The 17,656-nt window shown below is 47.9% G+C and overlaps 2 protein-coding genes across 2 annotated transcripts; one reads left to right on the top strand and one right to left on the bottom strand.

The window, feature by feature from the left end:
• Window positions 1-2,296: 2,296 nt before the first annotated feature.
• Window positions 2,297-4,595, top strand: LOC109749084 (non-specific lipid-transfer protein EPAD1). The gene is made up of 3 exons (XM_020308073.4): window positions 2,297-2,705; window positions 3,817-3,900; window positions 4,003-4,595. Exons 1-3 carry the CDS (start codon window positions 2,366-2,368, stop codon window positions 4,248-4,250), a joined length of 672 nt encoding a protein of 223 aa, XP_020163662.1. The 5' UTR covers window positions 2,297-2,365; the 3' UTR covers window positions 4,251-4,595.
• An 8,956-nt stretch (window positions 4,596-13,551) lies between these two features.
• Window positions 13,552-16,005, bottom strand: LOC109749083 (63 kDa globulin-like protein). The gene is made up of 5 exons (XM_020308072.3): window positions 15,314-16,005; window positions 15,063-15,238; window positions 14,911-14,973; window positions 14,490-14,798; window positions 13,552-14,386 (listed from the first exon to the last, which is right to left on the bottom strand). Exons 1-5 carry the CDS (start codon window positions 15,966-15,968, stop codon window positions 13,787-13,789), a joined length of 1,803 nt encoding a protein of 600 aa, XP_020163661.1. The 5' UTR covers window positions 15,969-16,005; the 3' UTR covers window positions 13,552-13,786.
• Window positions 16,006-17,656: the final 1,651 nt, after the last annotated feature.

Genomic DNA, 17,656 nt, shown 5'->3' with positions numbered 1-17,656 from the left:
AAGAGCTTCCTGGCTTGCCCCATCAAGGAATGCGCAAGAGGGCTAAGCTCCTATATGGAGGCGGGGGCCCAAGACACGCTGAGCCACTGTCGCAGGAAGCTCCAAAACAGAAGAGCAAGGGGCCAGTGAAGAAGGATATGATCGGTGTTTTCCACCGTGCCACATAACTTACACAACTCAGAACCAGGCCAATTGCGCTTGTGGATCTGGTATGCGTCCGGAAGCTTTCCCTGGAAAGCCTGCCACATAAAGATTTTAATTTTGAGGGGAATGCACGCTTTCCAGATGCCGTGAAATCTGTTAGTAGCGGACCCAAGCATGAACTTATTGTATAACAACTTGACCGAAAAACTACCAGAGCTAGCATGAGGCCAAACAACAGAGTCCACTGTCTCCAAGAGCACCGGGAAGGAAGCAGCAAGACGGTGCCAATCTTCCAACTCTACAGGGGACAACACCCTATGGAAACCCAAATCCCAATTCCTACCAGAGAGCTCCGTGATGGAGATCCCTGGATCCGAGCAATAAGAAAACAAGTTTGGAAAAGAGCCCGAGAGAGGCCCCTCTCCAACCCACCAATCCAACCGAAAGCAAACAAAACGACCATCTCCCACCACGAACTTAACTAGAGACCTGAAATCATCATGAACATGAATCAGCTGGCGCAAGAACCGGGAGCCCCCAGATCCAGAGGCAAACAATGGGTTGCCAGTGGGGAAATATTTAGCTTTCAGGATATCCCACCATAGGGTCCTCGCACTAGTTCTTTACTATACTCAAGCCAACTATAAGACTTAAACCATTTAGCTACAAATATCGATGCACACCTCCCGTGGGGTGTTGCGGAAAAGCATGTTTTTTTGGTCGACAAGCCCCTTTCACAATGTATCCTCTTCTAATTCTATTCAGATCATTAACATCAGCTGTGATTGACATCCTCTTCCCAAGATCAGATTCACGCAATTGAACATCATAAACCACATCTTCAATGTCATCCTCTTCCTATATATTTTTAGATGATTAGCTTGCTTCGTTCTCAATATCAGGTTCTATGAATGGACTTGAGTTGATGCCACTAATAATTTGTAGTTGTTGCAAAATGTGAACTGAAGGGGAGCTATGAATGAACTTGAGTTGATTTGATGGGAAATTGTTCTACACATGCACTTGCTGCTCAACTTAAATACGTGCCTTGGATTTCTTCCCAACTTTAGTACATAAAGTTCTCCAAGTAATGTTCTACTACATAAAATTTGAAATCTGCAAACATTTTTTAGTACACGAACATTTTTCTATATACAGTGAACATTTTTCATCTACTGATTTTATTTTAATATATGGTGAAAATTGGTGTAATATATGCTGACATGTTTTTAAGTACATATTGAACATATATATATAATACATGATGAACATTTTTGTTATATATGATGCTCATTTTTTAAATACATATTGAACATTTTATATTATACGATGGACAGTTTTATAATAATCAATGAACAACTTTTGGAGTTCTGAACATGTTTTTGAAAACACAAGACATTTTCCAATAAAAAAACAAAACAAAAGAAATGAGAAACCCAAAAACAAAAACAAAACAAAACAGAGAAACCTACAGAAAAAACGAAACAGAGAAGGCAAAGAAAGAACCGGAACTGGGCCAGCCAACTCGGCGTGCCCCAGTGGTCCGTCGTGGCGAATGTTTGCAACGGCTACATGGGCCGCTCCTCGTGAAAAAGAAGAAGGTCAGTCCATGGGCTGCTACCAGTACACGGGCCTCGCTGTGGCAAACTGGCAACACGCCATATTAGTTTTCGCGGGAATCCAATGCCGAAAACCACCCACCGCGGGAACCCGACGTCGGTCTGATGACTTCTGGCGCCTTCCAGAACCCTCCACAAGCTCCCAGAGCCGTCTGATCAGATCAGCACGAAGCACGAACATTGGCGCGCGAAGATATTTTCTTTCCCCAGCCTCCGCCTCGCCCGACGACGCCGCACTGCATTTCATTTGAATTTCAAAAATCGAAAACGGAAAAACTTTCTCGCATCCCGAGGAGAGGCGGTTACGCGCGCCAGAGGAGCACGAGAGAGGCCACCCCACGCACCCAGCCAGCTCACGTGCCGCCCTCGCACCCCCCGCGGCCGCATCCGGGCCGTCCGATCGCACAGCTGGCCGCGCCCCACCCGAACCGACGCCCAGGATCGCGCCCGCCACCCGCTTGCCTTCGCGTCCACGGCTCCTCCGGCTATATAACCCGCCCCCCACCCGCTCCCCCTCCGGCATTCCACCCCAACACCGCATCACCACCACCACTCCACCAAACCCTAGCGACCGAGCGAGAGAGGGAGAGACCGCCCCGCCGATGGAGAGATCCCGCGGCCTGCTGCTGGTGGCGGGCCTGCTGGCGGCGCTGCTGCCGGCGGCGGCGGCCGCGTTCGGGCAGCAGCCGGGGGCGCCGTGCGAGCCCACGCTGCTGGCGACGCAGGTGGCGCTCTTCTGCGCGCCCGACATGCCCACGGCCCAGTGCTGCGAGCCCGTCGTCGCCGCCGTCGACCTCGGCGGCGGGGTGCCCTGCCTCTGCCGCGTCGCCGCGGAGCCGCAGCTCGTCATGGCGGGCCTCAACGCCACCCATCTCCTCACGCTCTACGGCTCCTGCGGCGGCCTCCGTCCTGGCGGCGCCCACCTCGCCGCCGCCTGCGAAGGTACGTCGCGCACGTTCACCGCCTCCCTCCCTCCCTCGCTCTCTCTCTCTCTCTCTCTACGTGCCGATTCTCTGTGTTCGCTTCCCTGCTTACCTAGCACGTAGTTTTCCATGGCTTCTCGACTCGCTGGTCCTCCGATTTGGGTCGGTTAATTTCCTCGCTGTACTACCGGATCTGTCGGCACGGCGCGCGGCGTCGGGTTCTCGCCGTCTCCCGTGGCGAGCGACCTGCGCAGCGCGCGCGCGGCCTAGCTAGCTTCATACCGCTGTACCTTCAGATACACGGAGCGATTTAGGGTCTACTCTGAGTATTTCGTCATCGTAGGATGCATGTGGCAGTCGCGATTGTTTCATCGATTTTAGATCTGTGCTTGTTCCCGCGAGTTAAGATGGATCTAGCGCCGTACGCAGACGCAGATGGTCTTGCTGTCTCTGTTGCTCGAGTTATCTTATCTACTGTCGTTCGAGTATATTTGCCTGCTTCCTTTTGATCTGTGTTTATCGTGCAGTAGCAGTAGCCATGTCCACGCCTTCTTGTTTCGAGGCGATCATCGTCGAGATAGCGCTTTGTTTCAAACCGCAACGCAGCCTTTGCTTTCTGCGGTATCTTCTGCCTTGTTTTTGTTCTGTGCAGTACGTCTTGCTTGGTCAAAAGTAAAAACTCTTGCTGTTCGATCGACCGAGGCCTGATGCAGAGCAAGAGCTGGCCGTGCTTTTCGCTCTGCAGTGCATCGCCTCTGCCTCTTTGGCCAAACATTTCCATGTTGATCCTCTGGTGTGGTACTACTTTTTTGCATGCGGTTTGCGTAGCCTTCCTCTTTCGTGAAAAAAGGTCGGGTCGCCTATTGGCAGAGCAGCAGCAGCAGCAACAGATAGCTGGCTGTCTCGCAGCTTTGACAGAACCGGTCTGTGGCCATCTGTCGCCGCCTGCCACCGTTTCCCTGATGTTTGTTTCTCTCGTCTCATCTCGCCTGCCACTGTTTCTTTTCTTGTTGCGCACGTCGTCACCTCCTCCTACTTTTTTTTCCAGTTTTGTTTACTTTTGAGATACGGACGAACGGCTGGTAATTACTAACTTTGGTTGCTGTTGTTACTGTGGATTTTGGACGCAGGACCCGCTCCCCCGGCCGCCATCGTCAGCAGCCCCCCGCCCCCGCCACCACCGTCCGCCGCACCTCGCCGCAAGCAGCCAGCGCGTACGAACCTCTCCCTCCCTCTCTCTCGCCTGCATCTCGCTCTGTATTAGCTGATTGTGTTTACTTACTGACGTGTGCTTTGGCTTTGGATCTGTTTCGCAGACGACGCACCGCCGCCGCCGCCGCCGTCTAGCGAGAAGCCGTCGTCCCCGCCGCCGTCCCAGGAGCACGACGGCGCCGCCCCCCGCGCCAAGGCCGCGCCCGCCCAGGCGACCACCTCCCCGCTCGCGCCCGCTGCCGCCATCGCCCCGCCGCCCCAGGCGCCACACTCCGCGGCGCCCACGGCGTCGTCCAAGGCGGCCTTCTTCTTCGTCGCCACGGCCATGCTCGGCCTCTACATCATCCTCTGAGTGGCCGACCCCGCAAGACCATGGTCCGTCCAGTTGCAGTAGAGTAGAGTGCTCGTCGTCTTGTTCCGTTTCATGCTTGTCGCCGTTCGAGGTTCGTCTCTGCATGCAGTCCGATCGAAGAAGACGGTGGATTTTGAGTAGTAGCTGTCGTTGGCAGGAGTATGGAGTTCATGTGTCCTCGGTCGCCTAGTTTTGGTCTCAAGTAGTGTCTGTCTGTCCGCCGTGTTTGCGTGGTCGCGGAGAAGTACAATTGGGTGTTTGCGATTCCTCTGGTTAGATGAACCACTGCTATGTGATCGATCGATATGATCTGAATGGAATGGATCAAGTTTTGCGTTCCGCTGATGATGATGTGATGCTTCTTCATATATATATTCATGCTCGATCTATTTGTGTTTCTCCGATTTGAATCTGTGTTAAGCAACAGTTTGTCTTGCTTCTGTTCTGCAGCTTCTGCTATGGATGGATGCTTCTTGCATGCATCTTGTCTTTGCTTAATTTGTAGTAGAACGGATGCAGTTTTGATCTCTGCTGATGATGTGATGATTCTTCATATGCATATGCTCTCTACATGTCTCTTCAAATCTGTGTAGCAACAGTCTGTAGTTCTCGTTCTGCTCTGAATGAATGCCTCTTGCATGTTGTCTTTGCTAGCTTTGTGGTAGAAATGTAGAATGCAGACATTGCTTCCGTCCCAAATAATCTGTTCCTTGCTTCGTATATATATTGACATGTTTACCTACAAGTGCCTCACCTCACCTACAAGGCTACAAACACAACAACAACAGAAGCTGGCCTCTTCACGGAGAACCGCGCGGGGACTGCTGCAGCTTTCTGTTGCCATATTGTTTTTCACGCCAGGACAAAATAGACGGTGCGGTTTGATTCGATCCCGGTTAATTCTCAATCCCTTCGTCACTATGTTCCACATGGAACCGGAGGGGGCAGATTCACATTCATGCATGCAAAATTTATTGGTATTGCTCGATCCATCAACTCGTGTACCGTCAACTGGGTCACGTTTTGCCATAAAAGTCTTACCATTTTACCCTAGCGCTATGCCCACCCATGCTTTTTCATATGATTCTGAAGTTTTAAATCTATTTTATCTTTGAGGCACTAGATGGTGCGGCTTGATTTGATCCCGGTTAATTCTCAATCAAATTTTATTGGTGTTGCTCTAGTGGGGGAGCTTGAGCAAAATTTAAAAGGGGGCCATGACTCAAGGGGAACAAATTAGTAGGCCTTTAGGGGCTACTCACTTGTTGAAATACTAATTAGGCCTAAAAGCTAGCACGCTTTTCAATGAATGCCAAAATTAGGGGGGGGGGGGGCATGCCCCCCTTGGTCTACACTAAACTCCGCCAGTGTATCGCCGTCATTTGGGTCATGTCAAGCAGCCACTTTTTGCCATAACACTCTTACCATTTTACCCTTTTGTCGAAACCTCTCTCCTCACTCCAAAAGTACCTGACGAGTAATGCTACGCCCACCCATGCATTTTCATAGTATGATTTTAAAGTTTTAAATATATCTTATCTTTTGAATCGAAAGTCTGATTTACAATCTGTTTGCATATTTATGTTCCTTGCGGCAAGGACTTTCAAACAAAAGACCTTTCTTGAATATATTTCGACAAGTTTTAAAATTTGATTTCTAAAACATGGTGAAACGCTATCAAACATATATAGTGATGCTCTCCAGAACAAGAAAAAAATCTACTAATAAAACTTGATAAGAACACACATTAATAACTTGATAAAAACATTTTAGATTCGTACGAAGACTGCTTAAAGTTTCATTGTTTACCAAGTTCCACATGCATTGATCGATTTGATTAGTTGGAACTGTCGAGGTTGGGTCAACCACGAATAGTTCAAGAACTTGTGTGTCTCTCTAAGGCGCATCGTCCCAATATTATCTATCTTTCTGAAACTAGAGAAAATAAAGATTATGTTGAGAGTTTGCATTATCGATTGGGTATGAAAAATGTCCTTGCTTATTCTGTACAAGGCAATGGTGGAGGTTTGGTGTGGGATGAGCAATATTCTTTGGAGTTAAATAAGTATGGGGAACATGTATATTTGCAATGGAGATAGCACAAATTGGAGGAGCACCTTCATGTATGGGAAACCTAAGGCGAACCAAAGTATGTTATGTGGGATCCTTTGAGGCGGATTAAACCTCTTGGTGTTGCCCCTTGGTTTATGGCGGGCGACTTTACCGAATCAATGTGGCAGAATGAGCAATTTTTTCGAGGCATAAGAGGTCGCCTAAACCTCATAGATCATTTTCAGCAGGTTCTTTCAGAATGTAACTTGTTTGATTTTTGGGCTTCCAACATGTTCCTTGTGTTGGAATTATCAGGCTCCGGCCCATTTATTTTATATCTAATATTTTATAGGAAATATCCTAGAGGCCCATATGGCTCATTCATGCATGACAAGGGTCTATAGAATGTTTAGCCCCACCATGCTAGTGGAGGGTGAGGAACACCAACATATAAAGTGTGTTATTCCACACACCACAAAGAGCTTGATAGGAGGGATTCACAAACAAAAAGGGGAATGCGCGCTCCTCCTCCACCGCCCACCACGCCACGCCTCGCACTGGCATCGTCTTTCACAATCGAGTCGAGCCATGCTAGGACCTATGGCATGTGCGTGCGCTAATCATTTATTTTTGCGCAACAAAGAAGTTCACACGCTTGGCGTACTAGTGGGAAACGAATCTAAACAGACGCGGGTTGTTTTCTCTTCGTCTCCCTAGTGGGTTAGTGCGCCCGAGGGGTGAGTTGCAACTCGCCTGTAAGAGGCCGTTCTTCTTTCCAGACGAGACACCTTCATGTATAACATATTAGCCTCCAGCTCCAAAGCTTTGCACTGCCTACTGGTTTCCCATCTCGATTCTCAGCGTGCAGCGAGAAGTGAGACAACAGGCCTCCAAAACTCTATCTATTGTGATTCTATAGAGAACAAACGCAATCGGGTTTTTGCGCATCAAATGGATCACAATCATGTAGGGCAGCTCATGTGATCATTGTATTGATGATCAAGGGGGAGGGGGAGTCATCTAACTAATGCTATGAATTCATGGTCCAAAGGAAACTCCTCACGGGTGACCATGGTGGCAGCAGAGTTGATGTGGATGGCCACCATGATGATTTCCTCCTCTGGCAAGGTACCAGAAAAGGCTTCCAGATTAGATCACGGTGAAATATAGGTCTGTGGCGGTGGAAAAACTCCTCGATAATTGTTTTCAGGATTTTTGGAGTAATATATACGCAACAGAAGAATGAGACGGCGGAATGGAGCACCAGGGGGCCATGCGACACCCCCTGGCCGCTTCATCTGGCCACATGGCGCCCACATAGCTCCCAGGGTGGATCTAGTGTCCTTAGTAGGCTTCTCAATCCATTTTTTGTATTTTTTTGCCCTTTTTTGGCTTCGTAGAATTGATTTTCCTTAAAGTCGAAAACAAGTAGAAAACATCAAGTGGGTACTGTGTTAATACGTTAGTCCACAATATAATAAAAACTGTTGCTAAAACTGCAAAAGGTGATATAATAATAGCATGAATCAAAAATTATGAATACGTCCAAAATGTAGCATATGTCAGAACTCATTTTGTTGCATGCCCTTGTATTAATGATCCCCATATACTTTTTATTGATCTCCTTTTATGTCCATTTTGCATAATTATTAGTTATTTTACCTTTTAACATGAGCATTGCATAATCCTTATTTTTTATAGTTTTATTTTTTCTTTGTTTTGTTTTATGTGTAGGTAGTTTAGAAGCATAGATTGAACATAGAGGTTGCAACCATGAGATACAATTCCATTACAGAGTATATTTTATCATGAATGTATTGCAAAAATTCCAAAATGAAAATCCAACACGTGGAGATTGTGTGCCTCGTCGCTACAAATCGAACGGGTTAAGGATCACCTCAATCGGAGTCCAGATTGTAAAATGGCGGTCAAAATACAAAACAATGTGCTTGACCAAGGCAGAGCCAAAGCACCTATACAAGGGCAACCGCTCGTACTGGGGCTCATATGGGTGGATGTCGATGCCAAAAATCGTTGTAACTTTCCCGTTTCAACTATGATTTTGTCCCGTCTATTTCCTTGAATATCTTGGAAGAAATGAATGTATGGGGTGATGTGTTGCGTCACCTTAAGTCCTTGGATTAAAGGGTGGAAATAGATCTACAAAGAGGAGGTGTATGTAAAGTCCTCATTCCCTAGAGAGCCATCCCTTATCCCTAATCGGTCACCTATCTTTAACAAAGGGTTGCACCTAGTCTCCATCTCCATAAAAAACCACTCCAATATCCAACACCACCATTGGTAGAAGGGCCAGGAGAAGAAGGAGGAGGGGGGAGTTGAAGCACCAAAAGAATTGTATAAAGAAAAGGAATTCTTGTAGGGCCAGGATGATTGGGCAAGATGAGAGGGACAAGAAAATGCATCATTTGGGAAATTGGTCAATAATATGTTTACCTAAAGATTGTGGTGGACTTGATGTTTTGGATTTGTGAACTATGACATAGCTTGTTGTGCAAGTGGCTTTGGAAGCTTGAGAATATTGAAGGTATGTGGCAAAAATTGCTCACAAAGAAAAACTTCAAGTTGATTCAATTGCTCTCAATGATAACCCTGACAAAGTTAAGTTTATGATTGGCACCCAGTTTTTTAGGGACCTTTATTTGCAGTTGAAAGCTACTAACCTTGTTGGATACAAAGGGATTTCAAAAGCTAAAATGCTTTTGAAGATTAAAATCTTTCTATGGATGCTGACTAGGAATAGTGTCTTGACCAAAGATAATATTCTCCAAAGAGGTTGTACTGGGAATGGCCAATGATATTTCTGTGTCCTTGCTGAGACTATGAAATATTTGTTTTCTGCGTGCAGCCTCGCAAAATTCACTTGGAGGGTGGTTATTAGTCCTTTTGATCAGGTCAGGGCATTTGAACATGCTGATGACCTTGTGGGGCCTTGGCTAAATCTCTTTCCCCAGGCATCGCAAACTTGCCCTAATTGGCGGGACTGCATTTTGGTGGATGATCTGGAAAACAAGAAATGTTGCATGTTTTGATAAGAAAATGCATGATGATCGTAGCTTCTACCATTATCTCACCAGCTAGACAATATTAAATAAGAAATGATGCATGTTTAATAAGAAAATGTCAGATGATCCTATCATTGTAGCTTCAACTTCAGCCATTACCTCACTAGCTTGACAATATTGAAAAAAAAAATCAAAATCAAGGAATCATGGATGAAGGTGTAGAGAGGATCAAGCGCGTGATGCAGGAGATCTTTAACAGGCCTAATGAGTGGGCGCCTATTGTTCCCAGGACTGCCATTGTGTAAATAGAGCCTCTTCAGCGTTGTGCCTTGCACTTCTTTGTCTCCCCCATGGAAGAACTAGGTTTATTTTTTTTCTTTTTTGTTATGTGTTGTGGTGTGAGAACTATGGTTTTGCTTTTGCTCCTAGTTTTGACTCATTGATTATGATGTAATACAACATTGTTTCGAGCCTCTTATGGCGGATATCGGGACCATACAAGGTTACCTAGTATTCAGATTGTTGCTTCCCTCGTGCTTTTGTGGGGGTTTGGCTTTTTTTACTTCTTGTCTTCTTTCATTTTCTAAAAGAGGTAAATACACCAGTGGTAAATGCACATGATGATCATTTTGGTGCCTAAAGTTGAAAAACACATGAATGTGGTGCTTAAACTTGTCTTGCCATATTTTGTTTGTAGCCCTCGACGGAGCCTATGTGGCGTGCCAGCGTGGCACCTGGCCCACTATTATTGACTGAAAGGGCTGGAGCGTCACAAATTAGTACCAAGTCTGGTAAAAAGCCCCTAAAACAACACTATGACCATTTCTAGCCACCCAACCCCATGACATGCTCGTGGGGCTTAATGTGTGTAACCTGACATGCTGGTGGGGCTTAAATAGGTTGTAGTTAGTGCAACTCATTTTCCACATATTTTTTTTATTTTTAGAAATTTATAAGAAATCCGCTAAAAAGGAATTTATAAAAAATATACAAATTATAATCATAGCAAAAAGCCTAATTTTAGAATATTCGTGTGTTATAGATAATATACATACAATAATAATAATAATTTAAAATAAATATTCAGGTATTATTTTTATAATTTCATATATTTAAAACAATTTTTAGGATAACTAAAATAATATGTTAAATTACAAAAATGTTTGTATCATTTCAATAATATTCATTTGAGGATCATTCATATTATATTTGCCTCAACTTTTTATATTTGTTTTTGTTTGAAACATAAATACTTATATATAGTGCAAAAGTATTTTATTAAAAACGTGCACATTTTTCAAATTACATGACCATTTGTTAAACATACAATATTTTTTAAATAAATTTAATATTTATTTTGGATATGTTAACAGGTTTTTATGTACACAAACATTATAGAATTCCGAAATATCCTTGTAATTATATTCATAAAATTTTAAATAGTACATGAATATATTTTTAAATCGCATGAACTTTTGAAGTAAATAATTTTGTTTTTGTATATTATGTATAACATACGAATATTGTAATGTTTTATTACTGTGATTATAATTTCCATATTTATTTAGTAATTATAGAAAACAAAAAAATGACAAAAAATGGGCCACACTCAGTGGGTCCCATTTATTGCCTACAATCATGTTCTGCTTTAAGACATTATTAAGTCTCATTATTATCCATTCTAAGATCTAACCTCATTTGGCGGAGTACCTAGCACAACTCATGGATGCACGAGATCGTGGATTCTACCCTTAGTTGTTTATCATTTTTTATATTAATTATTTCTTTGCACTGTTCACAGTCAGTCGGTGGGACCTAACAGTCATAGTGGTGTTTTGGAGTCTTACCTGATTTGATACTAATCTCCTCTGGGGTGGGTGGGGGGGGGGGGGGGGGCAGCCCCTCGCAATGAGCGCATTTCGGGTTTTTTTACTCCATTTGATCTAATTCAAGGAGGGATTTTGCAAAAATGTGACGGTTCAGCCAAGTGATGGGTTTTGCAAAAATGTGATGCTTCAGCCCCTCGAAGTGGGAAAATCTTATACGACCCGGGTCACACGCCTTGATCGTGAGACCATTTCTAGTGGCCGACGTGGCGCAAAAACAAATCTCAAAGCATATGACCTTATCCCCAATCCCCCATTCTACTAATATTTCCTAGTCCGGCGTCGTCTGCTTACGACGACAATGCCTCTGTAGGTCCTTGCCGCCCCTTATCCCCAATCACCCATTGTACTAATATTTCCTTCTCCGGTGTCGTCTGCTTCCGACGGCGATGCTGCTGTAGGTCCTCGCCGCCGCCGCAACTCTTCCGCTGGCTATGTGGTGGAACCGCTGGCGCTCCACCCTCCTTTCCCGTCTCTTTCTATCGTCTCTAACCACCGCACAATGGTCCCCACGAGGGGAGGAGTGGCAATGACGGCGGCAATATCTGCTTCAACTCTTTGAAGGGTAAATTGCATGGATTTCATTCACAAAGAAAATATTGCACGGATTTTAAGTCAATTTTGTGGCTGTGGATCAATCAATCAAACAATCTAGGAGAAAAATTTCAGCCCAGAATCTGTACGAGTGTGGTTGTGTTTGTGTGGCCCTTGCCTAAGGAAGAGCGGGGACACCGAGGAGGGTTGTAATGGACGCAACAAGCAGAGGAGCCGCCGGGCCTCCAAGGAACGCTGCCGTGGATGGCGGGGGAGAGGAGCGGGGAGGGAGCACCCAGTGCTTCCAGAAGCAGGAGAGTTGCGACGGCGTTGATGACGAACGGACAGAACACCCGTAATTAAAAGAGTGGGGCGCCAGAGAAGAAGGAAGAGGGGATTTGCGTCTAATTGCTTTGAGATTCGTTTTGTCACATTTCGACCGCTGGAGAAGGTCTCATGACCGGGGGCATGCGACCCGGGTCGTACCCGATTTTGTTTCCCCTAGTAGTGAGCATATTTTAGGGGCTTTTTGCTCCATTTGATATAATTCAAAGGGGTTGCAAAAATGCGACACTCCAGCCACTAACTCGAGGTGGGTTTTACAAAAATGCGATGCTCCAGCCCTTGGCAGTGGCCAGGCATGATGCTGACACACCATGTAAGCTCTGTCAACGGCTACAGACAGAAGTGCAGAAGTTGCACCATATTTACACTGCGATACAATATACTTTGCCTACAGCTACAAACGAAAACTACAATAGAAGCCTGAGTGTCATTTTCCGAAAGATCAAATCTACTCCCGCCATCCTCATACTTCATAATGTAAGGGCTTCTTTGATTTAAAGGATTCTCAAAGGAATTTTGAAGGATTCTAATCCTTAGGAATTTTTCCTATCTTGTTGTTTGATTCGTAGGATTATCAACCATAGAAATTTTCTCATAGGATTCATTTGCACTATATAGGAAACTTTCGATCCACTCAAACCTCTTTGAAAAAATCCTACGTTTTTTCTATGCACAATCAAACACTCGTACAATCCTGTAGGATTCAAGACGACATTCCACTCTAATCCCATATTTTTTCTATTCGCGCGTTTTGAAAATCCTACGAATCAAAGAGGCCCTAAGAACTTTTTAAAAACTTTTTTGACACTAGTGTACTTAATATTATGGTACAAGGAAGTACATTATAGAAGTTCATCATAAGTACAAAGTATCAAACATAACATCGAGATTCCGACCACTACTATCATCGAAACATAAAGTACCAAACATTGTTCCTCCGCTCGATCTGAACCGCCTGCCATCCCCCCACCGCAGGTCTTGACGCCGCCGCCCTGGCCATCCCTCTAGCCCCACCTGCGTCCTTTTTTTCGATCTGAACCGCCTGCCATCCCCCCACCGCAGGTGGCCATCCCTCTAGCCCCACCTGCGTCCATTTTTTTTCTTTTTCTTCGGCGAAGCCCTACCACCGCTTCCATCCTGAAGCCTAAGATAACCCACCTGCGTTCATTTTTTTTTTCTCCAGCGAAGCCCTACCATCGCTTTCATCCTAAAGCCTGAGATAGATAATGGGATGATGACGGTGAGTCCCTTCCTTCTCTCTAAGATAGATAATGGGATGATGACGGTGAGTCCCTTCCTTCTCTCTGGCGAAGCCCTTCCTTCATTCAAAATTGACTAACCCTCGCCCTTCATTCAAAATCGACTGACCCAAATTCAAACTTCAGCTGACATGTAGACAAACTGGACTAACTGTTGTATGGCTAATAGTACACGTTCTCTCTTTCTTGGCCACGAGGAACATATTGAAGAAGACGCGCAACGCCCATTGTATTTATTTATGTATTGACATGGACATGCCTTGGTAGTAGGTAGGTTGGTAACTTACATCATCATACCGAGCCCGTGCCACTCTCATTTATTCTACTCCCGCATACGTACGAACCACTACACAGTACCCACAAACTCCATACAAGTCCAGCTCTCAAACGGCACGGGCTCTAGCACACCACACCCGCTCAACAGTGGCCATGCAGCCTCAGAACGCGCCGGTCGCCATCCTCAGGAACGCCCCCACGGCGTCGTCACCGCGCCCGCGCTCCCCGCGCTCCTGATCCTGCTCGGGCCCGGCGACGAAGCCCTCGTCCTGCTGATCCTTGGCGCGGAACACCTCCTGCACCTCCCTGGCGGGCCTGCCGAACGTGAGCTCCTGGGCGGGGTTGTCCAGCTTGCCGATCACGTTGTTCCTCCCGGCGAGCCACACCCTCTCGTTCCTCTCGGCGTTGATCTCGAAGCACACCACCTGGAGGTTGCTGCTGCCGCGGGACGAGGCGATCTCCACGACCGGGTGGCCGGGGGGCACCACGAACGCCGAGCCGCGCGACACCCGCGCGCGGACCGTCTCGTACCTCTGCTGATCCTGCTGCTCCTCCTCCGACTCGGACCCGGATCCGGACCCGCGTCGGCGTTGCTGCCGCTGGTCGTCCTCCTCTTCCTCGCTCCACCTGCCCTTGCCTTGCTCGCGGCGCTCGCTGTCCCGGCCGAGGTGCGGGCACACGATCTCCACCTCGCCCTCGCCTTCCAGCACGACGGCGAGCTTGAACGACTGCGTGTTCAAGTACGGCGCGGTCATAGAGCCCTGCGGATCACACATGCATGCATGTAAACAATTGACCAACAAATCAAATAAGCCGGTAGAAATGCTTTTCTCGGAGCCTAATTAAGCAAGCGTGGTGACGCACCGGCGTGATGTTGGCCACGGCGACACGGACGTCGTGTTGGGCGAGGGCGTGGAAGCTGCGGGCGTCGGCCTCGTAGAGGCGGCCGTGGCGGTTGGCGATCTTGGGGCGCTGCTCCAGGAGGTTGAAGGTGTCGCGCGAGTCGCCGCGGAACGGGGGGAGAGGCCAGTGGTGGCCCTGCCCGCCCTCGGACGCCTGCCGACTCAGCTCGCGGAGCTGCTCCTCTGACGCGCGGACGATGGAGATGGACCTGGACTCCTCCTCCTTGCCTTGGCGCCTGCCGAGCAGCCTCCCCAGCTGCTCGTCGGAGGTCTGCACGTTCACGTCCATGTCCATGGATGTAAGTACCGAGTTTTTTCTTTTTTCGAGTAAAGAAAGAAGAGAAAATGTCTACTCGTGCATGCATGTAAGTTGGTACGTGTACCTTCAAAGCCGCTCTGAGCACGCGTTTGCTCAAACTCGCGAGGAGAGGCTTGGCCGAGAAATACTGCATTGGATATCCACGTGTCAGTCAGTCAGTGCGTCGTTATCCATTCGAGAAATTCGAGCAGCATCTACTAGTACATTTTTAATTACCTGGAACCTGCCGGGCACGGAGATGGTGTGGAGAATCTTGGCGATGACCAGCTTCCTCCGGGCGTCGGTGTTGGCCAGGTGCATGATGGACCCCGCCGGCGCCACGATCACATCGCCTTGCCTGACGGTGTAGGACCGCTTCTCGCCGCTCTCGATCACCGTCAGCACCCCCTCGCCTGCATGCATGCATGCACTCGTTAATTTCATATATGCATGCACGGATGGACATTCGTGCGTGCGTGCGTGCGTACCTTGAGCGACGTAGCCGACGCCGTCCGCGTCGGTGAATCCCGGCACGACGAACGCGCGCGGGTTCACCTCCATGATGGCGACGCGGTAGTTCCTGATGCCCCGGAGGAGCCTGGACACTTCGTCGAACGGGCGAAGGGCCTTGACGAACCCGTGGTCGCTCCGGATGATGCTACGGAAGTTGCGCGGGCCGAACACGTACGGCCGGCGGCTACCCCCCTGCTCCTCATCACCCTCTCCCTCGCCGCGCCGGCCACGGCCTTGCTCGTGCCTTCCGTGCTCCTCACGCTCTCCCTCGCCGTGCCGCCCACGGCCACGGCCCTCCTCCTCCTCACGCTCTCCCTCGCCGTGCCTGCCACGGCCGCCGCCGCCTTGCTCCTCCTCGCGCTCTCCCTCGCCGTGCCGGCCACGGCCACGGCCCTGCTCCTCCTGCTCGTGCCTTCCGTGCTGCTGCTGGTCGCCCCGGCACTCCTGCACGCACCGGGCATGCGAGTACCGCGGCCGGTCCTGCTGGCACCGCTGCACGCACTGCTGCAGCGAGTGCCCACCGCGCCTGTCCTCCTCCTCGTCATGGGAGGCCGAAACAGCCGCGGCGAAGAGAAGGCTTGTGCCCAGGAGGAAGAGGAGAGGGATGGTTACTCTGGCTCTGGTCGCCATTGTTGAACTAGCTAGCTCTGTGTGTGTGACTGTGCCGGGATGTGGAGATTGTGGCACCGTATTTGTAGCGCGCGCGCCGCTGTACGTGGCGCCGTGGCGCGGCTACGTGGAGGCGAGCTGCGTGCCAGCGGGGAGGCGGGTCGCCACGTCGCGCGGCCGTGCTTATCGCGCCACCGGCGAGGTGCGGTCCAGCTTGGGTGTCGCTTGTCGGGGCGTGCTCTTGCTCGCGGCGGGCGGCGCCGAGCGACGGAGCTGCTTGAGTGGATTGTGGTGCAGTGCTTCGTACAGAGTACCTAGACGCTCTACGGACAACCCGACGAGAGCGTCCCGTGACTCTAGTAGGAGACGTGCCCACTGCCTGGCTGGTCTCTGAACAGAGCTTCCCCACGCGAAATTTTTATGCAGAAGAAAAAAACATTTCTTCTTGGCTTTTTTAGGGGAAATTTCTTCTTGGCTTTTAAATCATTTTTTTCTAATCTAGGAGCAAATCATTATTCTAGGTGCTTGAATCAACTTTTTTTGACGGGTAAAGAAATTTATTCCTCGGATAATAGAGAGATCATGTACAATGAGACTAGAAATAAAGTCTCAAATTGAGCTATCCCAAACCTCAAACGTTCTATTACTAAGGAAGTATTTTGCTAAGCTATCTGCTATACTGTTGGCTTCGCGGGAACAAATGGATCACGTCCACCTTTGTTAGGCCTGCAACAAGAGCTTTACATTCAGAAAACACAGCTACATCCGGGTCTAAATAAACATCTTGATTGATTACTTCAACAACGTTCGAGCTATCTGATTTCATTTTCACCAAATTGCAGCCAATATTGCCAGCCAAGTAAAATCCATTCCGGATCGCTGCCATCTCCGCCGCTTCTGCACTTATGACATGCGGTATAAACCAAACAGCTGCAGCCACAAACTCCCCATGGTCATCGCGAGCTGCTGCTCATGTAGCTCCAGTCATAGTCTCAACACAGAATAAAGCATCTACATTAATTTTAATAATTCCTCTACTTGGTTTTCTCCACATGTGATCACGCTTTTGAACCGGTCGATTTGGAGTATATGCACGCACAAAGCTTTTTGCTACCACCTTTATAGATACTGCAGTACACTCCGTTGGCCTAATTTCTTCTCCTTTAACAAACTGACGCCGCTGCCACTGCAATTAGTTCCGCCATAGGAAGCTCCCCAATAGGGGATCGCCCCCTCATCAGAATATCCATGGTGATAGCACCAGATCGGTCTTCCCCAAATGCTTCAAGTATTTCCTCCTTCAGCCCTAGTTGGGTCCAGACCTCTAACGCTCGCTTGCAAGTGAATAGGCAGTGTTGCAAATCTTCAAACCCAATATGACAGTTTGGGCATTGTGCAGAAGTTGGGATTTGTCTACCACCTAGTGCTACTAGACACGGTAGTACCTCATGAAGCACTTTCCACACAAAGAGTTTAACCTTCCCTGTATCTTAAGGCTCCAAATATTTTTCCACGAGTCACATTCTTGGTAACTACCTGCTACATTACTGTGGTTTCAATGGTGTTCAAATTCAACAAAATCTGCCGATCGTACCGAGAAAGTACCAGAACGAGTGTGATGCTAAGCTACAAAATCATCCATCACTTCCACCCGAAGTGGTATTTGTAATATTCTGTGAACATCGACGGTTGAGAACCCAGAACGCGTA

The sequence above is a fragment of the Aegilops tauschii genome, chromosome 4 (genome assembly GCF_002575655.3).
Source record: "Aegilops tauschii subsp. strangulata cultivar AL8/78 chromosome 4, Aet v6.0, whole genome shotgun sequence".
Classification (NCBI taxonomy): Eukaryota; Viridiplantae; Streptophyta; class Magnoliopsida; order Poales; family Poaceae; genus Aegilops; species Aegilops tauschii.
This window is presented reverse-complemented; position numbering and strand designations above follow the sequence as displayed.